At 55.7% G+C, this 26,688-nt stretch overlaps 1 protein-coding gene across 3 annotated transcripts; it reads right to left on the bottom strand.

Annotated features, from left to right (window-relative positions):
* Positions 1–1,233: 1,233 nt before the first annotated feature.
* OLFML2B (olfactomedin like 2B) lies at positions 1,234–24,742 on the bottom strand. Of its 3 annotated transcripts, none has more exons than XM_067300745.1 (8): positions 24,599–24,742; positions 23,254–23,517; positions 18,827–18,934; positions 12,657–12,833; positions 8,370–8,598; positions 4,255–4,818; positions 3,417–3,593; positions 1,234–1,949 (listed from the first exon to the last, which is right to left on the bottom strand). In XM_067300745.1, the coding sequence occupies exons 1-8, from the start codon at positions 24,740–24,742 to the stop codon at positions 1,618–1,620; spliced, it is 1,995 nt and encodes a 664-aa protein (XP_067156846.1). In that variant the 3' UTR covers positions 1,234–1,617. The 3 variants fall into 3 exon arrangements, with proteins under 3 accessions (XP_067156846.1, XP_067156847.1, XP_067156845.1); XM_067300746.1 differs by having other exon boundaries at positions 1,863–2,231; XM_067300744.1 differs by lacking the exon at positions 1,234–1,949 and adding an exon at positions 2,248–2,962.
* Between the last annotated feature and the right edge of the window lie 1,946 nt (positions 24,743–26,688).

Genomic DNA, 26,688 nt, shown 5'->3' with positions numbered 1-26,688 from the left:
CCAGGAAGGGGCCGGGCGCCGGGCTGCCCGGGGCACTGGCAGCGGTGGCCGAGCTCCCGGGGTGACCACCGTGGGAGCAGGGGCTGCGGCTTGGCACGCGTATGGCCCCAGTGAGGCCAGCGCAGGCCAGCAGGGCCGTGGCGCCTTGGAAAGGACTGGTGGCGGAGGAGCCCGGCCTTGGGGCTGGCACAGAGCGGTGTCGGGGGGACTTGGGGCGCTGCTGGCAGCCCCGGGGCCTCAGCCTGTCACCCGAAGGCTCCAGTGGCAGAGGGCACCTTCAGGCCCTCTCCTCCGACCTAGTCCTACTACCTGCATCCTTAGCACTGAAGGCAATAAAACGGTTCTCTTTTTTTATTATTATTTTCCTTGTTAATAGTGTTTTTACTTCAGTGAGAGACTAAAAGGCAGACACAGCCTCTGCAGCTGGCAGACCCACAGTCCTGTCAGGGGCTTGGGCTGCTCTTGGTTGGCCTTGATGTGCCCTGTGCGTGGGCACAGCCCTGGGCATGGCCCCGCCGCTGCCCCGGGCGCCCGGGGCTGCCAGGCCAGGGGCTCTGGAGGCGCTTGGGCTGCTCTCGCAGTGCCGCGCCAAGCCCAGGGGCTAACCAACGTGGAAAAATAAAAAAGTGTACTCGACCGAATGGTCCCTTCCAGCCCACGCAGCGTGACTCAACTCAATTTGTAAACTGGCAGCCCCAAGCCCCCCAAAGCCAACCCCCGTCCCCGCCACGCACAAAGCAGCGCGCCCTACACCCTCCCCGCCGGGAGCGGGCACGGCCTGGCGCGGCAGCACAGCGAGGCAACGGGCCAGGAGCCAGCACCTTGTACACCTGCGCTTGGCTTTGTATTTCCAAAAAGGCAAAGGGGTCTAGGGGAGAACAGATGCCTTTAGTGGTATGTGATGTTTTTTTCTCCATGGCAGAGTCAGGCTGCCCCAAGATGGACATACGGATAACGCGTGCGCTTGCCATACCTTGCACTCATCCAGCATTGCCTCATTTCGCCGCTGGCTGCAGGGCTCCAGCCCATGGTCCGGCCCTGCCACGATGCTCCAGGTCCTTCCTTCCCGTCCCAGTGCTACCTGTGCCCACTGTGCTCTCCAGGACCAGCCATTGCTGTCACACAGCGCACCCTCCCCTCGGCAGGGCCAACGCGCACCTCTTGCCTTCCTTGTGGTTTTATGCCTGTGACCTGGGGAGTGAACCAGACCCAAAGAAAGCCCCAGACAGCTGCAACGGTGCTTGCTCTTTTATTATAAACAGCAGGTAAATACAAGATGCTGCCAGGCTAGGAAGGGCAGTGGCTGTGCCTCTGCGGCGGGCTGCCGGCGGCCAAAAGGGCCGAGGGGAGCAGGGAGGGAGGTGGTCTGGGAGCTGGGGTGGCCGCGGGCGCACGCTGGGACGCTGCAGGAGACGGAGCAGGCGGCCGGCCCTGGAGCGAGCGCCCAGGCCGGCCGGGGGCCCTCCCGGGTGCTGCCGCCGGGGCACGCGGCCCCCACGGCGGTGAACGGAGCGTGGCTCCGCGCCCGGGCGGCTCACCGCGAGGCCGAGCAGAGCCCTCACCCGGCAATATCCAAGGGGACTATCGTGGGTTACAGAACAAACGAACAGAAATCATCTACACGTATTTACAGTGCCCACTGCCGGCCCCCTGGCTGCCGGCACAGCCCCCAGCCCAGCCGGCTCTGGCCCCCAGGGCTCCCCGGTTGGAGGGAGCCGGGACGGGAGCGGGCTCCGGGGGCGCGCGGCTGGAGGGAAGCGGCAGGGCTAAGCGAGAGCGGACGGTCCCAGGCGTCAGCGCCAGCACCACGGGCTGCCGAGCCGTGCTCGCCGCGGACCGTACAGCAGCGGCTCGGGGCACCTGGGGAGATGCTCCAAGAGAAAGGACATTTCCACTACGACACGCACACCCTCCACAAGGACAGGCCGACACCAGTGTCCCGCTGGGACCTGTTGTGTGAAGCAGAAAGGCCAGCTTTGCACCAGATTCTTAGTTTATTGCCGGTTATTTTCATATAAAAACCCCACGGGCAGAGCCGTGTCTGGATCCCATCCTCTGCTGCGGCCTTCATGCTGGCCGCGCAGGAGAGCTGGGCTCTCCCCTCCTGCAGGAGTGGCCCCGCTGCAGACCGGCACCTCCGCGCTGCCCTCGGGCTCCCCATAAAAACAGAAGCAAGGTTACACCAAAGACAAAGGGGGTGAATCTGGCCCGGGGATCGATCCACGATCCACCTTTAAAAAAACAAAATGAACAAAACCCATCATTTACTCTTTGATTTGTACAAAATAATAATAATAATAACAACAATAATAATAAAAGGTGCTGGTGGCCCCTCACAGCATCCCACTGTTGCCGGGGTCTCAGTAGGCAAAGATCACGTGGTAGGTGACTTGGTGCCCATTGTCCCAGGCGTAGAGCAGGCGATCCTTGGGGTTATAGTCTATCTGGGTGGTGTAGGCATACTCGTTCTCAAAGAGCAGCCGGGGGATGATCTGGGTGTTGGTGTGCGTGTCAAAAGCGTAGGAGATGTTGGCGTTCCTCTTGTTGTAGCTGTCGACCGCGTAGAGCACCCCGCAGATGACGAAGCAGTTCCCGTAGAAGTTCTTGCGCAGCCCCGTCCGCCACGTGGTCTCCTTCTGGGTGCTGAGGTCGGCTGCGTTCAGCTTGCTGAGCACAATCACCTCCTGGTTGAAGCCCTCATAGTTGATGGCCGGGTAAATGACCCACAGGCCATTCTCATCCACAGCAAAGTCCACATCCGAGTGGCCCCGCCACCGCCACGGCGTGGACTCCTCGTAGGCCACGTCATGCAGCATGGCCCAGGCGGCCACATACCGCTGCTTCAGGTCATATTTGATGATGTTGCGTGTGAAGGCCCGGTTGTAGTAGAAGGACCCGTTGTAGACGACATGCCCCGTCCCAATCCAGCTGTAAGGGAGCTTGTAGGAGTTGCTCCAGCGCCCTGAGGGGCAGGGACATTTTGCTGGTGAAACCCTCCCTTCACTTTGTGGTGCCTGTCCCCATCACAGCTGTTCCTGCCACCCTCTGCCCTCAAGCCCTGCCTGTGGTCCCTTCCCGGCCTTCATCCGCAGCCTGCTGTGGTGATCTCCTCCTGCTGCCTCGAACTCTCCTTTGGCCTGGTCTGCTCTGTCAAGGGCATCTTGCCACAATAGCCCCTCTTGGGCTCAACACTGCCCTAGGATAAGCCGGGCAAGAGCTGCCATGGGCAGCCAGTCCTGCCCCATGCTACAGGCTACCAGCACTGGAGAGGGGCTCCCCATCTCCACAGCTGAGAGGGTCCCCAGCAGGGCCCTGCCATGGAGCAGGGGCCCTGGGAACGGGGCATTATTTGCACCAGCTGAGCTGCAGCCAGGACAGTGCTGGGGACAAGGGGATTGGAGAAAGGGCTGGCCCACCTTGTTTGAAGTTGTCGAGGTTCCTGAACTCCACCAGTGTGTTCCCGTAGTAGTAGTTGGTGACGTAGATCCGCTCCTCCTTGGCTAGGGGGTCCTTCATCCAGGCGCCCTCATTGCGCCCGTACGTGTTCTGCGTCGTGGGCCCCGAGATGGTGGAAAGCGTGTCCTTGCAGCGCCCTGTGCGAGCAGAGAGAGGCTCGCGAGGCACAAGGCAGGGCAGCCGCACTGCTCTCCCCGCTCCTGCCGGGGCTATCACCCACCTCTGCCCCCGGCCGCTCGCCCTGTCCCCTTGCTGACCCAGCAGTTACCCTGGCCATCTCTGCCTGGGCTCCCCAAGGCCCCGTGTTGCTGGCTGGGTCCTGCACAGGGCTCACCACCAACTCCGCATGGCTCAGCCACATCTCTGCCTCGCAAGCCAGCCTGCCCCAACCAGGGCACAGCCCAAGCAGCGCTCCCCGGACCTGTGACATCTGCAGGCCACAGCAGGAACTGCTCCAAAGCTGCCTGCTGCCTCTGATCCATCTCCAAGGAGGCCTCTTTATGCCCTGCCCAACCCTGCAAACTGGGAGGGGGCCACATTAGGTTTCAGAGTGAACAAGCAAGTAAAACTTGGTGTCCTGGTAAAGCACTGTCCAGGCCCAGTCTCCATGGTACCTTCCATAGGTGATCAAATTCAGCTGTGCTGCATTTAGCAGGGTACCATCCACCCAATAGCGAGCCCTGGTGGGGGTCAGCACACGAGTTAAACTGGGGCACGAGCCAGCCACCGAGAGTACAGCTGAATCGGTGCTGGATTTGGGGCAACGTGCAAGAGCAGGGAAGAAGCGTACACACTCACCGATGATGTTCCTTATGTCCTCCTCCTCCAGGGCCTGCTTGGGGGTGGCAGGGATCATGGGGCTTGCTGGCATCGGAGGGGTGCTCACCTCTTCCAGAGCTCCCGGGCTGCTGCCAGTGGCAGGGCCAGAGCTCGTCCCCACGTCTCCTGCGGTCTGGACGGCGGTGGTGGCCGCGGCAGGGCTGGGGACGCCGCTGCTGCCTGCGGGCAGTCTCTCCGCGGTCGTGGGGGCCGCCGTGCTGGCCGAGGGGGAAGCCGTTGGCAGCTGTGAGGACTCTGTGCCCGCCACCTCTGTCGGGGCGGTCGCGGTCTCCGGGGTGGGGGACGGCTGGCCCAGAGCGGTGGGGTCTGGTGTTGGCTCCACGGACGAGGCAGGGGACAGGGGTGCAGTGGCCGTGGCGGCAGTGCTGGAGGCTGGCGCGGTGGCGGGGTCGCTGCCGGGGGTGGGCGGCCACCCCACCGGGGCGGGCTTCCTCGCGCCCTCGCCGGCCCTGCTGCTGGGCCTCAGGAGCTGGTCTTCGATCAGCAAATCCACCGTGTTGTCCCCGCTGAAGAGCTCGTCCTCTGCCGAACACACAGGCAGGGGCGTCAGGGAGCCGTGCTGCAGCCCCGCGGGCCGCGGAGCGCAGCCCCGCGCCCCCTCGAGAGCCTGCGCTGCAGCAGAGCGGGGAGACGGTGCCCGCGGGGCCGCGTCGGCTCGCTCCCAACCGCCTCCTGCTCCGCCTTCCCCTGCCCTTTCTCCAGCCTCTTTTGCACTAAACCCACCCGATTCAATTTCCAGCTGGAGATGGGCTGCGAGAACAGCAGGGGCTGGCAGCACCCGCGTTAGGCGGCCCGCGAGACCACGGCACATCTGCACGCAGCCTCTCAGACGCTGGCCAGGCCGGGAGGCAAAGGGCAGTGACTGGTGACTCGCAGAGCTGCGGCAGGCTGCACAGACAGACTGCCGTCACCTCCTGAGGGTGCGAGAAGGGACGTACGCGGCCACCAGCCTAAGAAGAGCCCACGAGGCGTGAGGGGCCCTGGAGAGCCAGCACCGCCGTCCCCATGTCCCAGCCTGTACAACCCGCCCAACTCACACGCTTGGTGCTTGCGAGTACGAGGGTGGGCGAGCAGAGTGCCAGGGAGGCAAAACAGTTTTGCTCTAAGGATCCCCTTCCTCTCCTGTAAGGTCTGGCATTGAGCTTTGCTGCAGTGTTAGCAACATTTTTCCCTGCAAATATGCTCACGAAATACTGCTTGTTCTTGAATTGCTTTACACCAGCTTTCCAGCCGCCTGCCGTGTTTGCCTTCCTCCTGCTCTTGGTGACAGCCACGAGTGTGGTGGCCCTGCCTGGTGCTCAGAGTAAATGACCTCACCACTTGTTTTTTTGGGCTGCTATTCCCTCAGGTTTGAGAAAGAGGAGCCGAGCTGCTGTGTGCCCCTTCCCTGCAGCACGACCAAATGGCCAAATTGCTCCGTAGCCACCGGAGGTGGCTGTAGTTCCCTCCCCACTGCTCTTGGGGACTCCTGCTCCTTGCACCAAGGCTGGGCGCTGCTCTGGAGCTCCTCCAGGTTACTGCCTGGATCTTCATCTTGCTGGGGCAATGTTACCCACTAGGCTTCACTAAAAAGAGGTGCTGCCTTAGGTCTCACAGTCCAAACCTGGGTGCCACATGTGTCCCCAGGGCAGAGAAGGAGACCCACACCACAGTCACGGAGGTCACAGCACAACCAGCTGTGTTGATGGTGTCGCAGCTGTAGCCAAAAGGCTGCTTCCACTGCTTTGAATCTCTCGTGGCTCCTACCTGATGGGCACCACAGCCTCTACCTGCATCCAGCAAGATCTGGACTCTGCTGTGCTTGGCTAGGGGGCAGAAGCCATCCCCTCTGACCAGACATGGCCCCTCTGCACAGCCTGTCCAGCAGCTGCACCGTTGTCCATGCAGATGATCTCATCCCAGGAGTGGGAAAGGTTTATGAAGACAAAATAGCTCTTCTGCCCACATAAGCTCAGTTTTTGCCGTGGGCCTTTTTCATAGGCCCCCTGCCATGTGCAGGCACCGGGGCGCATTTAAACAGTCTCTTTTGAAGACATCTGCAGCCAGATTCAACAAACATTTTTCTCATCCTCATTTGGAATTTAAGACAACAAAAACAACCAACAGTTTCTACCCTTCCTCATCTGGAGGTGGCAGCGCACATTCAGCCGCCTGCCCTTCCTGCACAAGGGCCGGACGAGACAACCCTGCCTCTGTGGTGAGATGTGACCCAGGAAGGTTTTGCGCTAGTGCCCGGCAGGCGGCACATTGCCCTCAGCGCTGCCTCTGTGCCCTGACTGCCCTGGGCATGTGCAAGGGTGCTCTCCCCAGCTACGTCCACAGGCAGCTTCAAAGCCCCTTCCACTACACTTTGCAAGCTGCACGTCCCAACTTCAAACTGTTTGGCTGCTTTGGAGTTCCCCATGTTACACAGACAAATAATAACTTGGCGGGTAAATGATTTGCCAAATAGCATTTGCTGCAGTGATCCAGCCAGATCACACACATCCAACTCAGTTTGCCAAAATATATGACTCACCTAGACCACAGGGAACACTTGGGTGCAGGGGCTTTGGCTGCCACATCTCCAGACAGAAGCTGGCACGGGTGCCATTTCTTTTTTTGTGATCTCACCCATCTCATGAGTCAATGCACGGCTGCACTGACCTGACCTTGCTGCTGAGCCAGTTTTGCACAGAAAGGGCATTTGACTTGTTCGTTTGCGCTTGCAGGAGCTCCAATTTCTTTAGGGCTTAGACCTGTTTTCACTTTGGGAGTAGTGATAAACGGCACTTTGCAAACGGGTCGTGAAGCTACCCTGTGTCACGTGATGCCTTCTAGGCACCCCCGCCCTGAAGGAACCTTCCTCTGCCTGTTTTCCCCCTTCACCCTCCCAAGCCATTGCCACAAATGTCTCTAAGATGACATCAGGCAGGCAGATCTACAGGACTAACATACATAATAAACTTGCATTTACTTTTTGGAAAGGTGTTGATTCTGGGTATTTTAAGCAGTAATAGTGCCTTATTTCCTTAGCTACTATATATTTTCCTTGGAATAATACTGCGTCGTCATTCCCCCTCACACAATTCAAAGGCTGGGTGCCCCCATTGCTGTTTTCAGCAGTGATTTACCAATGGTTCTGCTGTTCTCAGTCAATATTCCCAGCTTTAGCTCCACAACACACCTGAGAAAAATAGGATTTGGTAGTTTCTTTTCCCTCCGTTCCATGTTTTCATCTCCTGTCTCTGTATTTCCATTCTGCAATTTCAGTTTTCCTGCTCTCTGGCCTCCTTTCAGAAACCACGTCTCCTGGATTAGCAGCTCATTTGTCCCCGCGGTTCACTAATTTCACTCATTCCACAATTGCGCCAGCAATGTTACACTAAATCTCTACATCCTGCTCTCGTCTTCCTGTCTCTCCTCCGCCTGCCCCGGCCACATAGGCTCTCCCTGCTGCTTGCATCTGCTCCCACAGTGCCCAGCACCAGGGTCCTCTCTAACAAACGAACGACTTCCAAACACCCTGGTCCTCCCGCGGCCCCCAGAGCTGCACTCCCCACGCCTGCGCTGCTGGACTCTCACCCCGGCCTTCCCGCCACGCAGCGTGCCATTGCCAAGCCTCCCGCCTTGCCTCAGCCCCGTCCCTCGGCACACAGCTCCCCTCTCTTCACTGGCTCCTTATGCCTTCACAGACCTGCTCATCTTCACTGCTCATCTCCTCCTGCCTCCAGCCCCTCCTCCTCTCTGCAGCGACGCCACATGCTTTGCCCACACGTTCCCAGGGGATGAGAGGCAGGATTCAAGGGCTGGGGCAGCAATAACAGGAAGCGTCTGTTTCTAAGAGGATAACACAGAGTTGCAGCGACTTGGGACGACTGCCCCGCAGCCCCGCGTTCCCACACTAGCCTGTGCACGCTCACAAGTGTATTCTTCCATTGATGACCACTGCAAAAGGTACTGCTGTCCTCGGCCAGCACAGATAACCACGGAGCAGAGGGGAGAGGGTGCAATGTAGGTGCTGGTTTTGCCTGCCACACTGCTAAGGGGTGCAGATGAACGTTAAGTCAGATGTGCCTACAAACCCAACTCACGTTGCTCCTCGATGTCATTCTCCGAATCTGTGAACTGGGCCTTGTAGTAGGTCACCCCTCGGACGATGGTGGGTTTGGAAGGAGGCCGGCTCCTTATGTGTAGGTTCCTCTGCAAGAGCTGCCTTGACTTCTCATCCTCTGAAACAAGGTGCAGCTCCGGGAGGGACTCGACGGAGTTGATCTCCTGAGAGATGGTTTCATCTTTCAGGAATCTTTCTTCATATTTTCCCTGGAGGAGACACAAGAGGTCATTACATGATTGGCCAAAACACACAGCCGTGCTTTGGGGGAAGGGGCATGAACTCCACGCTGGTCGCTCCGGCCAGCCAAGCTCTGGGTAGGATGCTGTGTCCTCCCTCATTTGTCAAGGCCACTTGCAGTCCCTTCTGCCACAGGAAAGTCCTGTGTAATGACTAGAGACAAATGACTTGGGAGACCAGCATTGCCACTGCATGACCTTGTGTGCCACCCTGCAAACACAGGCTCTGCCGTTCATAAGGCACATGCTACGTGGATGTGGCAGATGGGATGTACAGGCTGCACGGGGAGATCCCCACTGCCTCAGGGCTAGCATTAGCAGGATACGCTGACTTACTGCTCAAGGCTTCGGCTCCCTGCAGCAGCTCATGTGCACACCGGACCAGCTGCCACTGCCTCACACCCACAGGGCGCCTCCTTGCAAAGCAGGGACCTGCTGGGGCCAGCGACCAGCACCGGACCACTAGCAACAGCACGCTCCGTGTGCGGACAGCTGAGCTTTAGTACAGCAGCTCCATTGGCTGTCCTTTAGCACGTCCGCTGCCTCTGCCTCAGGCCCATTCCTACAACACATCTGCTGCCTGCGGAGCAGGTGGTGTTTTAGGGAAATGTTCCTAGCTCTGGGACTGTAACAGCAGAGGATGAAGCAATAAAGCCAGCAGAGACAGACTGACTTTCCCCAGGGGAAAAGGATCTAGATGTGACAGCAGACACAGGCTATGCCCTAAAAGGACACATTCCCCTACCATTGCCCATGACGCAAGAGAAAAGGAAAATGCTTTAATTAGGAGAAGAATCCAGGCCTGGAGAGAGGCTGGATACAGCTTCCCAGAAGGGTTGGGAGCTCCCTGAGGCTGGGTCTGGGAACCCAGCGCTCAGGCAGCCACCAGCTGCAGCAGCTCATGGTTGAAGGATTTCATCTCATTAAAGAAAAATGGAAAGACAGCCTGAAACATTGAAGTGATGCCCACTTGGCTGAGAAGACAGGCCCAGGATTCCTTCGAAGTCCTGCCGCAAGTAACAACAAGAAAGGGGGAATTTGGGGAAATGAGGTCATTTGGGGTAATAAAAGCCCTGTGCTTTGCACTCCTGCCTGGACAGGTCTGAAGCCTCTCCAACAGTCACTTGATCCTGTTCCCATGCAGAGCCTCTGCTCAGGTTACGACACAGAACGAGCCTGGCGTGAGTGCCTGAAGCCTGGCAATGGGAGGCAAAGCCATTTAGCAGCCGTGTCCTCTGCTCTTTGGGCAGAGCAGCCTTCTAAAGGGCTGCTGTCCATGCAGTTTGGTCTCCTGGGGCTATTGCAACAGCTGAGGCAGCAGAGAGGCTGGTTGGGAGCAGCAGCAGGGGTGGGGGGTGCGGGGGGGGATGCGAAGGCTGCTGGACAGTTTGCTAGGAGCTCTCTGCTGTGGGGAATAGCCTACCAAGGAGAGCATGCTGGTACCTCAGGCTGGGTGTGTTTCCCCACCCTCAGACCCCTGGTATAGCTGTGGGAGCCAGCCTTGGCCTGCCCTTCTCCTCACCGGGGCTCAGGAAACCCACCCCTACCATAGGACCCAAAACACCTGTTCTCAGCCCATCATGGATCATTTCTTCTGGAGGCTCCTGTCTCATAGCTGACCTGAATGCCCTGGGCAGGCAGGCCAGTCGCAGGATGTCCAGTGGTGCAGCAAAACCAAGAGCTGGATTACGTGGGGGACAGCAACCAGGCAAACTCCTGGAGGAAACCCTCTTCCTCTGTGCAGCCCGGCCCCTGCACCTAGAGGGTAGGAAGTTCCCGTGGCAATGAGCAGGCTTTCCTCACCAACTAGCCGGGGAGCTGAACATCTCCTCCTTGTCTGGAGCTAGGAAATGATGCAGGAATGTGGCGTTTTCTTCTGCCCTTGGGGCTGCCTCTGAGGCCATTTCCTCCCGCCTCCCCCTCCCAGCAAGATGCCTTCTTTTGCCCCTGCACAGGTGTCCCTGGAGTCAGGGCAGGGAGCAGCCAGGCTGCACCAGCCAGCACGGACCAGAGCAGCATGAGGCTGCCCCAAATTATACCACCGACAACAGCAAGGGCATCAGGACGTCCTGGGGGGACCAGTTCCCAAAATGCCCCTCACACTCAACACAGCAGTGGCACAAGAACCGCTGCCCCGCACAGAGCGGTCCCCACACTGGGAGCCTGCAGGGACCCTTCTGAGCCACCGCGGTCTGAGGCTGGGCTCTGGAGCCAGCGGGACACCCAAGTCTCTGCCCAGAGCCCGCGCGGTGCAGGAGGCGGCTGGGAAGATGCAGTCCCTCGGGGCGCAGGGTGGCACGCTGTCCGTCCCCCAAGCCCCCAAGCCCTGCTAATCAAAGGCTCTGAGCGACTTCAGCACAGAGATTCCCAGCGATTTCCAGCAGGCCCCACAATGACATCACTCTTTCCGAGCAGCAAGGCACTCGGCCGCCTCCGACCTCTAAAACCAACAACCCGCGGGAAGGGGGGGCAGCCCGGGAAGTGACTTGGTCCTGTTCCCTCCTTCGTCCCGGCTGCAGCTAGATTGTGCTGAGAGAAGCAGGCTGGAGTCTGAGGAACGGAAACGCAGTTTGCTCAGCAGGGAAGAAAATAACTCTGGGCCCATGTGTCTGGAAATGCCCTCTGGGCACTCCACAGGCCACAGTTACCTCGCGGTGCACGTGCTGAGCCGGAAGCTCAGAGCTGCTCCCCTCTGCCTGACACCGGGCCCCGACCCTTTCCCTGCCTGCGACGTGCCGGGGCCGCAGGGCCACAGCAGTGCGGGGAGCCGCGTGCTCCGGGGAGCTGAGCCGGGACCCAGCACGGGACAAGGCAGAGGGAGCAGGGGAAGGTGCTGTGGGAGGACAGAGCTCTGTGCTTAGCTCGTAGGACACAGCAAAGGTGCTTGCGGCCAGCAATGGAGCCAGCAGCAAGCACAGACCCTTAAAGGAGCAGGAGTAGGGGAAAGGGGTGGTGGACAAAGCCCTGCCAACTTTTGGGGAGCAGACATCGTGCTGTGACTGCTGTGTGGATAAGAGAGGGGTTTCTTTTCTTGCACAAAGCAATTACATGAGGCCAGAAATGCTAGAGCCTAATTACCTAGTGGCTAGCTGCTGTGACCAGAGCTGCTTACGCACAGCAGCCACAGTGCAAAGGCACCAACTGTCTTGGAGACCAGGGATGATGTGGAAGGGATCGAGCCCCTGCCAGAACGGAGGGGACTGGGCCACAAGGGACCCGGCACACTCGCCTGGGAGCTACACCATTACGAACACTGAAGTGTTGGATGATGCTGCTGAACCCACAGGGTGAGCTCTCCCCACTACTCCTGCACCCCACGCGCTGTGCCCTCAGCCACAGCATCCTGCTCTTCCAAAGGCCCTCTGGCACTTGCTGGCTGCAGCACCGAGGGGCTCCTTACAGCCCCGAGAGGCCACGCACAAGCAGCTGTTGCTGCATGGAAGCCACCTCAGCTGGGATGGACTGGACCCAACGCAATGGGGCCAAGAGCCTTGAGGTGTGCAGGCAGGGGGTGCTTTCGCCTGCCTTGTTGGAGACCCTCTGGGTGGAACCAGCACCAGCAGTCCTGGGTGAGGCCACACTGTCCCCTCCCAGGGCCCAGCTGTGACCCACCGCCAGGGTGGGAGGATGGCCTCCACCTCATGAAGGATTGGGGCATGCTAGCATGGATGGAAGCTGCTGGGATGCTCTGCTGGCTTGAGAGGTACAAGCACTTCACGAGGGCAGGCATTCACCCAGCAAGCCCAGAGCCAGAGCCTGGATGCTGCCGCGTGTTGTCCCAGTCAAGCCCAGGAGGATGGTGTGGTGGCTCTGGGGTGCCCCTTTATCATCAGGAGGGGCAGTGCAGGAGGATGTGGGGGCACAACCACCTCTTAGAGGGGACGGGACAGAGATGACACTCAGGGAGACCAGCTTCACTGCACAGGGCCAGTACTGCCCTATGATGGAGGGATGGGGACTCCTCTCCGCCCACTCTCAATGCCAAGGAAGCTACCAGAAGAGCTCTGCAGCTTGCTGAGGGGCCATACCTCCGTGTGCACGTAAGCAGCCTCTGCATCCCTCTGCAGTGAGCTCTCGATGTCAGCAAGGCTGTTGGTGATGAGGCTGGAGCGGTTCTCCTTGTCCCTGCGGTGGGGTTCCTGCAGATGCTCCTCCACGTCTGCTCCCTCACTATGGCTCTGCTGTGTGAAGTTCCTGGACATGCCCTAGAAGAGCAAAAGAAAGGAAGCTTTACTCCAGCTTCTCCCATGCAGCCAGATCTCTGCCTGCTCACTACTCTGCGACAGGGGATGCTCCACAGCACCCAGACCAGCAAGCTCTGTGCTCCTGGGCTGGGCTCACACCCATGCTCCTCCACAGAGTTGTGCATTTACACTGGCTGAGAAGGTGCTCCTGGCCCCTGTGGGGACCCAAAACCACATCCCTGGTGTACAGATCTCCAGATCCACTCTGCCACAGGGCCTTATGGAGCAGGGGTGCCCCATCAGTTGGGGTCAGGGATCCTGCCTGGGGCAGCAGCTCTAGCAAAGAGCTGTACAGCTCCACACTGCATCCATGTCATGGCACTAATTACACCTTGTCTGGCACTACCTTTGCTCACTGCAGAGATCTTCAGGGGATCAGAACTGCTGTAGTAAAGCAAAGCTTGTGTTAAACTGCTTAGACACCCTGAGGGACCTAGCTAACCAACAACCACAAACATCACCTCCTCTGCTTTGTTTCCACCCATGCCTTGTGCCGACAGGGTCATGGATCCTGCCTAGGAACTGAGCTCCTTCGTTATCCTGGGTGGCCCTCAGCTCTGAGAACAGCAGAGACCACTGCCTTCTCCAGGAGCAGTGATAGCTCTGCTAACCACAGGGTTTGTGCAGGTCACAAACCACCCACTGACCTGGGTTCCCACACCAGCACAACAAACAGGGACTGAATCATGGAGAAACATGCTTGACATTTCAGGGAAACATCAAAGCTCCAGGATGAGAGCTGGTGCAATGGAGAATGTGGAGACAGGCTGTCTTCTCCAACAGTTTCTTGTCCCCACGGCTATAGCTTAGGCTCCCTTTCTGCCTTTCATCTCTTCTAGGTACTGCCTTGAACCTGGGAGGCTAAAGAGCCTTACGCCAGCAGACTTCCCCTTTGTCTTTGTCCCAGGAAAGTGGCCTCAAGCCTCCTAAAAAACCCCTTAAGCCATTCTTGACAGTCCATAAAAGGAAGAGGACAGGACAAACCAAAACATCTTAAGTCTCATCCTTTGCCAGTGGGTGCGTGGCCTTATCCAAGCATCCTGGTGAGTTCAGCTCATCTCCCATGAAATGAAGACTGACTGATCCCATTTATTAATTCCACTTTTCTAGCAGGGACCTGTCCTGACTGGCAGGGGTGGGGTCAGCTCTGCCTGTCTGACCCCAGAGGCAAGTTCTTGAGGTCATCAGCACACTCCTCTGGTTTGGAGAACGAGAAGCCCGAGCTTTTCTAGCTCCCTGCAAGCTCCAGACACAACAGCACTCAGGAGAGCTTTGCCAGCCCTTGCCAGGCATACCAGCCTTGCGTGCATGCCTGGAAAAACCCAGCCCCACGACCTGCAGAGCTTGTGTTTGCATGGTGGCATCCAACCCTGCACACTCTGTGTTCAGGGACTGCTCCTCCCCACCACCCTCTGCTCCCATGCAGAGAAGGAGAAGCTGGGGAGAGTAGGAGAGCCAATGTCCCCTCAGAGAGCTGTCCCAGGCCATGGGAGAGCTGTGGCTCACTGCACCTTGCTGGGCAGGAAAATTCCCTTGTCCTTCCCAGTCCCCCAGCTATGGGTATACCTTGTATCCAAGGCTTGCTGTGGTCTCTGTCCATAACTTCCGGATCTTTTCTCTCTCAAATGGCAGCTGCTTTGAATAGATGGCACATCAATCAAAGCATTTTTGCATAGAAACTGGAGGCAGTTTCTCCTGATCTTTCATTTTAAAACTGTGCTGCCATTAATTCCTCCTAAAATCCTCCGTGACCTTCATCTGCGACCTCAAATTGCCAGCTGAAGCAACAGCTGCAAGCTAAAATCAAGCCTAGAGAAATGAGTGGCTCTGGCTCAGGCTAGCTGCCTCGCTAGAGAATGCCTTAGCTCTACAGACCAAATACGCTGGGGGTTTATTCCCTTTACTGACATCGTTTGTATAAAATACCTTATTATACTGGGAACAACTCATTACCTTCTCCTCTATGCAAAAATACCATCCTAAGCTCATTTAAGCTTCTACACCCCCTCCAGGATATCTGAATTCCCAGTTTTTACCCAGGCTTTGTGAGTCACAGCTTTATGATCCAATTTGGAGGCCAAGTCCAATAATACACGACTTTCCAGTAAGCATTTTGCCGTAGTAAGAACAGGAAGAGGGGAGCTCATGACGCTGTCCTAGGAGTGTCACAGCAGCAGAAGCAGCTTTGACATCCTCCTTTCAGGAGAGTGGCTGTTTCCAGTGGCCTCCTGTTCTTGTCACTTCTGTGTAACATTTGGCCTACGACATGCTCTGGGGCAAAATCTGTCTCCATCTGAGTGGAGCATCACCACCAAAGAGCTGGCCTGCGATGCTCCTTGAGGTCACTCAGCTGCTCTGCTGGGGAGCAGCTGCTGAAAAGGCGCCTGGGAGCTGTGCACAGAGGCCAACCCTTTGAAGCAGTGCCAGGTTCTTGTTCAGCATCTCAGCTGTCCTTCACATCAGAGCCCGTGGCCTACCCAGGGTGTGATCTCCCTTCTCTTGGCAGGAATTTACTTGCTGAGCCAGGAACAGGTGGCTTTTCACACCTGCTCCCTGCACCTGCCCGTGTCGCGGCCACAGCGCAGCGCCTGAGGCTCTGCCCGGCCCCAAACCAGCACGTCGGTGGCACGGGGGAAGCGCTGGCTAAGCCTTACCTTTGTCTTGACTTATCTTAGCTTAACCTTTGGCTCAACCATTGACAAGGTCTTTGAGGAACTCGCACTCTCAGCTCGTGACCTGACTAGTTGTGTCACTCTAGCCTGACCCGTTTAAACAGCACAACACCTAACAGCGCCCAGGACTGAGGAGTAAGCAGAGCCTGCCTGCCACGTGCGGTGTCCACGTTTCTTGGGTGATTCTCAGCACTGAGGGTGGCTGACTGTTTTGCACCTCCTTAGCAGCATCAGAAGCAGCCCTGCCTGCAGGATTAAGTGCATGGCAGGCAATGGGTAGGCACAGTGCTCAGAGCTGGGCTGTGTTCAGGGACCGTCTTCTGCCAGACCACCTAGTTCAGGGTCCCCCTATACCCCCGCAGCCATAAGCAAACACTGACAAAAGAGCAAGAACAGGGAAAGCATAGATGTTGCTTATCTTGGCACTCTCCAAGCCCCCAACCATTTTCAGTTACTTAGTTTCAGAGTCAGGCAAATTCATGGACAGCAGATCCATAAATGGATACCAAAAAGACTAGGCAGGGCTGTCTCTTCTAACATCCCTAATCCAATGACTGCAGATCACAGGAATTTCTGCACCACAGAAACCGCCCTGGTGTACTCCCCCTAAACAGCATCTCCTCTTGCCAGAGTCAGGGGCGGCACTGGACTGTCTGCCTGGTTGGTCTGTCCCTGTGGGGCCCTTCCTATACTTTCAGCTGGCCTTTTGTGTCCGCAGTTGCGTTCCCCTCTTCGAGTGAGCCCTGCTCACCCTGCCACGGAGCTGAACTCATTCCAGGAGCAGATCCACCGTGTCCGTGCAGCAGTGAGCCACCCCAACGGAGAGGCATAGCAAGGGACTGGCAGCACCGCTCCACACTCCACTCACTCTGGTTCCCAAATTATCAAAGACTCAGCAGCAAGCCCAAGTAACTTAACTGGAGAATAAGTCAAACCACAGGAAGAGGGTGGGATTGCAAACAAAAACATTGGTGTTTTATTATTTTTAGGCATCAAAACCCCTTTCCCCTTTTTGGGGGAATCACTCTATTTGGAAACCCAGAATCTTCAAGTCAGGTGCACTCCTCTCAGCTGTCTCATTTTTGACCTCTGAGATGGAGTGTGCCGTGCCTTCCCGAAACACTTTGCAAGTGGAATTTTGGCTTTATAAATCATTGCTTCTTGGCTGCTGGCTGCAGTCAAATGGGACTGCTCTGCACCGACAAGAATGTGGAATTACTGTCCCAGATACAGACCAAGGGAGAAAACTCCAGTATTTAATCTGGCAACCTGTTGCTACATAGCTGAACGCAGTTTGACAAACTGCAAACCATACACTGTACTAGCCAAAGAAATATTAAACTGTATGGAAGTAAAAATGAGTTCACTGAAAATCTGCTCTAAGAAGTTAAAGGTATTTTATCTATCTTTTCAGCAGTGTTGAGGATTTAGCTCTTTTTAACGCAAGCCAAGATGTAACTTGGCCGTTAAGGAATTTGACCTTCTTGGATACTAGCAGGCCTGGTGAGCATAGCCCAGCAACGCCCCGAACCTCTCACCCTGACATCAAACAACACACAAGCACCCAGTCGAGAGCAACTATTGAGCCAGTTCAGACACAAAACCGAGAAGAGGAGAAACTACCTCAATAGCAGGCCAGCCTGACCCTGAGGCGAGGCGCTCATCGCAGATAAGGCAAACCATATCCTTGCCGGGAGATCAAGGGAGGTTATTAAGCCCTCTGCTTGGCCCTGGTGAGGCCTCAGCCGGGATCCTGCCTCCAGTTTGGGCCCCGAGGCATTTGGGGAAACTAGAGGGGTTGGAGGAGGCTGCCAGGGTGGTCGGGGCCTGGGGCAGGGTTGACAAGGAGCAGTGGAGGGAGCCAGGACGGGTCAGGCTGGGCCAGAGGCGGCCGAGGGGGCCTAACCGCAGTCCGTGGCTGCCTGGGGGCAATTGCAGAGGTGATGGAGCCAAACTCCCCTCCGCAGGGGCAGGCGACAGACCGGGGGGCAACGGCCGCAAACCGCAGTGTGGGAGGCTCGGGGGGGACGCGAGGGCAAACACCTTCCCCAGGCAGGCAGTGCAGTCCTGGGATCCCCCTACACTGATCAGAGAGTTGAACGGCATTATTAAACGCTGGTCAGAGGAAGAACCACGAGCACGGCCTGCTTTGTGTACCGATAGAGGTGTATAGGCCGTCCAGTGCAGACAGAAAAACAGACCAGCTTCCAGGAAGGCAAAGCCCCCGTCAGGTTCACGCACGCACAGCTTCAAGTGCTCTACTGAATGATCCCGACTCTTCCTGTAAACCTGCAGCTCCAACATCCTTAGAGCACTGAGTGCAAATTTTTTAAAGTGACGTTTCAGCTCTTACTGCCCAATATTAGGACTGTGTAACAATATATATTATAGCTGGTTGCTGCAATTGCTCTTAGCTATGACAAACTCTAGACATGGCATTTCTGAACTGGTTTTACTTTAGTTTTGTTTCTTTAGTTCAGTTCCTTTCATTTCGCTTACTTCAGTTTTAGTCCAACAAAGTGAACTTCTTCAAAACAGTGTAAAAATCAAGTAGCTGCGTCCACACAAAGCGTTTTCCCACAATTCTTTAAGAGCTCTTTGTGCATAGATGGTTTGGCCCATGGAGATTTCTCAAGAGGAAAATAATGGGGCTGAAGAAGTGATTTGTGCTGTTCACCCAAAAAGCCTCTGCATCTGCTTTTTGATAATGCTTGAAAAAGCCTCTGCTGGGATATGGACATCAGACTGCAGTCAAGGCTCCTTTTCTCCTTCGCTCTGAGTACTCAGATGCATGCTGAGCCAAAATTTGGCAACCTGAGCCTCTGACTGGCCCCTCAACATACCTCAATGTCTGCGCTGCGGGATCTTTCATGATTTTGCCCCAGCTTGCAGGTCATTATCCCACAAACAGTCAGACAGGGGATTTTCAAAGAGCCCACCAGTGGGATCTGCGGAAGCATCATCTTCCCGGTCACACGAGTGCCTTTCATCACCTCAAGCCTTTCTCAGATCTGACCCTGCGCTGCTTGAAAAAAAGTGGGACTGTGGCACCTAACCCAGTCTGATGCACTTGAAACTGTCCCCAAACGATCCTTTCAGGTGATGCACCCTGTCACACACAGTACTGACAATAACCAAGCAGCAGAACTAAATGATAGTTACTTAATGTCTCTTCCACAAGAAATAAGGCCCTGAATGCATCAAAGGTACCAAGTACTTGATTTTAAGTAAGTCCTACTGAAGGCAACAACCCCAAATGACAAGAAGTGGGACCTGTCTTACCTCCTCAAGCTTTTCCACCCGGCCCACCAACTTTGTTGTGACTGAGTGCAGCTTCAGAAGGTCTAAGCCATAAAATGCACTTTCCAGCATCTCGATGATGGAGGACAGCTGTAAGGCAAAGAGCAGACAGTCAACGGGATATGCTATAAAATATCCTGCATTGTTTCTACAGCTTAAAGTCAAGGGTGATGCATGGATTTGAGCACAAAGATTTTATTAAAAAGTAAATGCACAGACTAAACTATCTCCACATTTACACAAGTCCCTGTTAAAATTAGGATGGACTGTGGAAATATTAACAACCAGTCATTAGACCTGCAAAAGCTTTTTCTCAGTTAGGTAACATTAAACATGTGAGCACCTCATAGGATGGCAGGCTACTTTTCTTCTCCAGCAAGATCTGTGTCTGAGGGTGAAAACTGCATTTCAGAGGGACAGGAGAAAATCCAGAAATCATTGAAAAATACAGTTAAAAAAAACAAAACCAACAGTAAAAGACAACAGTACCAGTTAGTATCCTTGGAGCACCACTCTGCATTCAGGAGATGGTTGGATGCTATTAATGGGCCTTTCTTTCCATCTGGAAAGCATGTATCTCAGCCCTCCAGCCCTGCCGCGCTGCTGCAGCAGCCAGGCACACAGCATGCAGAGCTGCGCACACCACCTCTGCACAGCATCCGAGGTTCGGGATCATGTTTTGGGTGCTGCAGTTTTAGTAATTAGTAATGAGAGCAAGGGGAAGCCCTGCACTCGCTTCCAGTGCTAGATGAGGTCTCTTACAAGCCCAAATGTTTAGCTACCTCCCTCTGGTCCCCAACTGACATGACTGGCAACAAAAGAGGCAATGAGTGAACCAAAGCTCAAATAAAAGCGCGTTTGAGACCTGATTCTGGGTTCATGCCATCCTATGCTTTTATCCCAGGAACACGGAGAAACTTACTGAAAAAAATAGTCATGAAAGCAACAGAGAGAAATGAAGCGACTGAAATTCAGTGCCAGGCTGGCAACAGCTTGCTGTCCTGGAGAAAAAAAACGTATTAGAGGGATGCCGTCTACTGCTGTCTCCTTCAGCCACCCATTTCAGAGATGCACCGTGCTACTCATCACCTTCCCTTGGTGCAGGGCTGCGAGTCACAACACCACGTGTACCTGCACCCCCTCGCCCCTCCTGCTCCGCACCGCTGCCTTCCCTCCCACACAAGCCCAAGCTCAACAGCCCAGGCTTACGGCCCCCGCAGCTGAGAAGCACTTTCCAATACATAGGAATTACTATAAGAGAGCAACATTTCTCCCAGCAACTAAAAACTGTTCGACAGAGCTCCATAAACGCGGCAGAAGTACAGGCAACACTACTGGTAGCACACTTGAGTTTCCACCTCAGCCTCTGTACTCTCCCTGTGGAGCTGACAGCAAAGGAAAGCTTTTTGTGCCAAATAAAATGGCAGCATTGAGAGACAAGGATTGTTTTATGGCTACACATCTACTTTCCACTGGGAACCAGACCGAGACAACCAATACAATGCATGTGAACTGCCAGATAACCACTAGAGAAATGCACTTTCCCTCCAGGCTGGATCATTTCCATCCACACACAAAGGTTGTAGACTTCATTAAGTGCCTTCCAAATCACCCTGCACACGCACTCATCGCAGTTTTGCATCTAAGACACCAAAAATGCAGGCCACACCTACTGAGTGGGGAACCAGCAAACTACGATTTTGCAAAAATAGACACGTGCGATTTGGCTTCCCCTTGCCAACACCAACTCGGCCCTCCCTGAAACATCACACTGAGGCACGTGCCAGCTAATTCTATTTCCTTCACTTCATCCACTACGGACTTTGGATTTCACTAGCCAGTAGTCCACAGATTCCCTTGGGACGTTCTCAAAAGCTAGGATCTCTCCCCAGCTGGGATGCCCAGCTCGGCTATTTGACACCTGCGTTCCTTCAGCACTGGAGTGACCCAGCAGCGTGTCTCTGTTCCCTGGGTTTAGCTATCCCATTCCTTACCTTCCCAATGCTTCCCTCAGGGAGGCATCCTCCAGCCCACCCGTCGTCAGGGAGGGCTCTCACTTCTGGAAACTTCCCACAGCTTTCCCACATATTGAGTACTGGGGGCTTTTGAGTCAGAAGAGAAAAGCACCCCAGTGGGTGTTAAAAACACAGGTTTCCACATTAGAAATAAGGCACAACTCTTAACTGTTCCCAAGCTGCTAACAAAGGTGATAGCATGTCCCTTCTGGAACATGAAAACATGATGCTCGTTGGAACAGCAAAGAGGGTAAAAATGCTTGGACTGCTGTGTGCAGTAAGGTGACCTGTCCATCCGCTGATGAATGTGGGAGCTACTTCTCATGGATGATTTAAGAGTCGGAGCTGTGTGCTCTTGTGCCTCTTGACTTCTCTTAAGACAGGTCAGTGTTCCTGGTTTGTCTGACCCCAGGACGGACTTAATGCTCTGTGAGAAAGCAAGCCTGTTTTCACAACTCCCGTGGTTTGACTTCTACAGCAAAGAAAAAACCCATGTGTATATATTTGGATAAACCTTGTGAAATCGTTTGGATGTGGATCCTTGCAAAATGAGCTCGGAAGACTGGGCCAGTTCCTAGAGGACAAACGTTCACACCGCAGCTGGCTGTGAGCAATCCCCTGGAGGGAAAAGTCAGCCAGAGCCAAGCTCGGAGCTAGCCACAAAGTCTGTGCTCCTCCTGGAGGCTGAGCGGCTCTCAGAAACAGCCTGTGGGGATGCGGAGAGAGGTTTGCGCTGCGTGTGGAGGAGCTCTGCCTGCCTCTGCATAAGAGACTTTACATGTGGCTCTGTCGCCCCGGTGGGAGCCCTCTTCCCCAACCACAGAGGGCTCACAGCTCCTCATCTGAGTCCAAGCCAGACGTTCTGGCTTCTCCCATAGACACAGGACCAACGAGGAACTCCAGACCATGATTTGTCCTACCCAAAAGTGATGGATGATCTGTCTGTGCCTGTTTATCTTCCCTAGCTGCAGGGGAGCTTGGACAACAAACTGCTAGCTGTCTGCACTCTGACAAGATGAAACACACCCTCTAGCTCCAAATTAATTAGAAAAAACAAATCCTGCTAACGCAGGCGGGAGGCTGCCCCTCAGCACCCGGGATGATGCCTGAATTCCCATCTGAGCTGGGACTACCAGTGCTCCCACAGAGACATGTCCCATCACCATACCCACGAGTACCACCAACTCTCACCCTTTTTCTCTGGGGAGACCACAGGGCTGGACACAACCTGCTCCATGCCAGTGGCCATTTAGGGAGGATTTCTGCTGCCTTACGCAGGTAATAGGGAGACTCTGCAGGGTCTGACTCCAGCTGCTAGGCCAGCAACAGTGAGTATCAAGTAAAAGTCAAGAGTGCTTAAAACCAACGCTGTCACATTTAGACAGTAAAATACTAAAGAGGTTTTAATATCAGAACTGCCACTATTTAAGAAGAACAAAACCCATTATCCTATCAGCCCATCTCTGTTAGATGTGCATCATGCTCTCCCATTGGCACATCAGCAGCTTTCATCCCATGGAAACCAAAATGGCTTTCCACATGGATCCTCTAAAGCCCTTCTCTTTGCAAAGGGCATTAGATCTGGCAGCTGTTAAACAGCACAGCCCTCCAGGGAGTACTCAACGACAGCCAAAGGGCAGAGAGCAGCCCAGGCCTTCCTGGGTTTACAGCGCAGCAAGCCAGTATTGACCCCAAGAGAACACAGCACGAACCAAGCAGTGTGTTTCAGAGCTACCAGTGAATCATCGAGTGCAGCTGCTTAAATCAATCCCTTAATCTGAGCTTGATTTTTACATAAACCATGCAAGTATAAGAGCAACAGTGGATTTTTTTAAAAGGAAAAAGAGCAGAAAAAAGAAAATTTTAAAAGCTACTATGAATATTTTGATGAGTTGGCCACATTAGGGGCCCTATTTGGAGCAGGCAACGTCTGCTGAAAATACACTGGGCTCTGCTCTTTCCTGAGGCGCACTCTCGCTACTCTGCAGAGCTCACTTCTTTGAGCTAGCGGTCCGGCACACGAAGTTTCCAACACTGTGAGCAGTGGTTCTGGCCTGGGCGTATGAGCCATACCCCAAAGGTCAGCTGAATAGCTTTGCTATATGGATTGCGGAGAACAGCGCTGTCCAACTGCCTGTGAATATTTTGACGCTTGCCAGGTGGTGGCAGCAATTTTCCCAGCTTAGAGAGGGCTTTTTGTACATTCTCACAGCCAAGCCCGGACATGGATAACTTTATTGGAAAAGACAATTCTTCCGTTTGGGTCTGTGCACTGCAGACCTGCTCCTCCTGCCAAGATAAGGCTGCAAGAGAGCAGGGTCTCAGCAGCGTGCCCCCTTCACAGAACGTGCCATCGCGACAGGAGAAGACCCTGAATTCAAACTGCACTTGTACCTTGAGGTCGCTGCTCTCCGCTTCCCGGAGCTTCTTCAGCCTGAAGTCCCCCTCGCAAGGATTCAGTGCAGAAGGGGGTGCCACACACGCACACTTGCAGCTGGGTCCAGATGTGATGGTTTCCACCGTGTAAAAGTCCTCTGCTTTGAAAGAGCCTTCGTTAATCCTCTGGCAGGCGCCACGGCCAAGGGGTCTGACCAGACATTTACACCGGCAGTTGGAGCCTTCAGACACTGCCTTCACCTTGTCGTAGTCACCTAACAACTGAGCACACACACAAATAACCGTGAGGCCATTTAGCCCAACAGCAGGTTAACAAAGGTCTTGCTCTGCATTTGCGCAATCTAGTTTTTAAGGACAGTTTGGACATCCTGAACCTTGAAAAAACTGGCTGGCTTCACTGACCAAGAAGTTTTCTAGAGAGTGCCTAGCTTTACAACCCCTACCTGCATGGGAAAAAGCAAGCTTCTTCCAACAGTTTCCCCCCCCACACACTTTCTTTGCATAAAATGGGCCTAGCCACCCCATCCTGCTGTCTTTTAATGCTTTGGGTCATTCTGAAGACCAGTGAATCCGGTAAGTCACCTGCTACCCTGAGCAAAATTTCATTTCAGAGGCAAACAGGGTTGGGGTGCACAGGAAGGGTGACTCAAAGTAACCCTATAAACAGTGTAACCTGGCGGTAAAACAGCGTTTCTGATCAGCCTCATACAATGCCAGGAATTTCCTTTACGGAGATTTGCAGAAAGAGCTTCTGAAAGCCCAAGCACAAAAATAACTTTGACAGTATGTTTCCAATAGTCTCCAAGTTAGCTATTTCCAAGGGCAGATAATAACACACAGTTTGATCAGCCAAATCTAACAGAAACCTCCACCGCATCCCGCTGGCAGGGAAAGAGTCTGGGTCTTGGATCCTTCCCTGCTGCACACAAAGAAGCTCCACCAGTTCTCCCCCAAGAAGTTCTCCAAGTCCCCCCAGGGAAACGTCCCCTGCAGCAGTTCACAGAAACAAGAAGACAGAGGCTGTGAACTGCACCCCATCGGGCTCTGCTGAGTTCACTGTCCGTGGCAGCACCCGGGGCACAAAACCCCTCTGCAGCTGTATTCACCCAACACCTGCTCAGCACCATCCGGCACACGCACAGCACCACCCCGCATGCACCCCACGCTGCCCGGCACCATCCGGCACACGCACAGCACCACCCCGCATGCACCCCACGCTGCCCGGCACCATCCGGCACACGCACAGCACCACCCCGCATGCATGCTACATGCACCCCGCACCGCGCAGCACCCCCCGGCGCGCGCACGGCACCTCCCCGCACCGCCCGGCGCGGCGCAGCACCTGGGAGAGGATGTTCTCCTGGTTGTCCGCCTCGTCCTGCAGCGGCTCGGCGGAGGGGCCGGCCGTGGCGGCGGGGGGCGGCCCGGCCCGGCAGCCGGCGCCCAGCGCGGCCAGGCAGAGCAGCAGCGGCAGCGGCCGAGCCATGAGCGGGCGGCGGGGACGGGGAGGGGGCCGGGGCCGGGGCCGCCGCTGCTCGCTCAGGTGAGGCGCGGCGCGGCGCGGCGCGGCGGGGCGGGGAGCGGCGGGGCGCGGAGGGGCGGGGCGGGGCGCGGAGGGGCGGGGCGGCACCTCCCCTCCCCTCCCCTCGCCGCGGGCCGGGCCGGCGCCGCCTCGCGGGCGGCTCCGCGGCGCGGTGCGGGGCCGGGAGGCGGCGCTCGGCGCTGCGCGCTCGGCGCTGCTGCGGCTGCTCGGCGGCGCCTGCCCTTGCGGCCGCGGCTGGCCGTGCCCCTCCGACGGGCGCGATGGCTCGCTGCTGGGGGCGGCGGATCCCGAGACCCCGTGTGAATGGGCACGACGGCAGTCAAAGGCATCGCAGCGCTGGGCGTCAGGAGCGGGCCAGGCCCACGTTGCTGCAAAAACTGGCCGTGGAGCAGCCGGAGAAGCTGCAGGTGCAGCGGGTGACACGGCAGGCCGGGCTCAGCTCTCTCTAGGGCACAGCTGTACACAAGTGAAGCACATCCACCAGGTCACACGCGTGTCCCCAAAACACGCCATACAGTTTGACTGTGCTTTATCTGCGCTCCGGGTCAGTATGCTGCATGCATACCTCATTTCCAGGCTCCACAGTCATTCAGGGTCCTCCTGAGCACACAGGCCTTGCAGCGTTTTTGGCCATACTGTGATTTTAGGAAACTAACAGCCAGGAAGGACCGGGGGTGCCAGACCGAGGATGAGCCGCAGAGGGCAAACCTGGCAAAGGTGGTGGCCGAGGGGGCCTAACCCCAGCCTGCAGCTACTTGGGGGCAATTGCTCACAGTGGAGCCAAACCCTTCTCCATAGGGGCTCCCACGATCCTTTGAACTGGAGAGGCTTTAGCAACTCGTATCTCGCAGCCAGCTGCCAACACAGTCACAAAATAACGTGTAGGAGATTCAGCCATGGCTGTTGGGGGAGCGATGAGCAGCACGGGAGGAGTGGGAAACACAGGCCTAGTGTAGCAGCTGGCTAGCGTCTGTCTGACTGCCTGCCGGGAAAGGAAGACGAGAGCCATTGAAACAGGACTGGCTGACTATTATTTTAAAGTCACACCAGCAGTATTTACTTGGGGGAGCATGTTCTAAAGGAAGCACTAAAAAGAGGGACTTTCAAAATAAGAGACCTGAGCCCAGCTACCGAGACAGTGTAGGACCAGCTGGGACCCAAGAGAGGGAAAAGTTAGAGGCAGATGGGGAAGCAGACTAGGCAGCCTTGCAAAACAAATGGGTTCCCATCAGGCCTGACAGCTTCTGGGTATCACACACAAAGCTGGACCAATTTCAAGCAACATTTAGATCTTACAGAGCATCTTGACTTTTTCGTGCTCTTTTTAAAGTTCCACCTCCTGGAATCAGGGGATTACAGAAGAATTTAAAAAGAAAAAGGGATTTTCCAAGCCTTATCACCTCCAAGAACTGCTTAGAAACACAATTTCTAATGGCTCTGACAGCAGGAGAAAAAAGGAGGCCCCCCCCCTTTTTTTTTCTAAGTCTCTCTACTTTCTAAAGCCAGATGGATGGGTGGGTGGATGGGTGGGTGGGTGGGAAGGAGGACAGAGGACACATTGGCTTGGGACTGTTGGGTGCTTAGGGGTCACTGTGAGCACACACACTTGCAGTATGAAGGGACTGAGGTGGTCAGCACTTTGCAAGCTGCGCTTAGCAGGGCGCAGGAGATGGAGCTATGTCAGCTGGCATTTTGGGGTGGTGATTAGCAGGCAGGCCCTGAGAAAGCTGCAGTGCAAATGAGGCAGTACTGGAGGGATCAGCAGTCCCCCGAGTGTGCTATGCTCCTCCCAGAAAATCCCAAGAGCCAGGAATAGGCGATGGCTCTCCAGACCTGGGGGCTTTCAGCACAGGTGGCAGAGCTGCACTGGGGAGTGGAGCTGGGAGAGA

This window comes from Apteryx mantelli, chromosome 8 (genome assembly GCF_036417845.1).
Source record: "Apteryx mantelli isolate bAptMan1 chromosome 8, bAptMan1.hap1, whole genome shotgun sequence".
Classification (NCBI taxonomy): Eukaryota; Metazoa; Chordata; class Aves; order Apterygiformes; family Apterygidae; genus Apteryx; species Apteryx mantelli.
The sequence above is the reverse complement of the archived record's forward strand: the minus strand, read 5'-3'. Positions and strand labels throughout refer to the sequence as shown.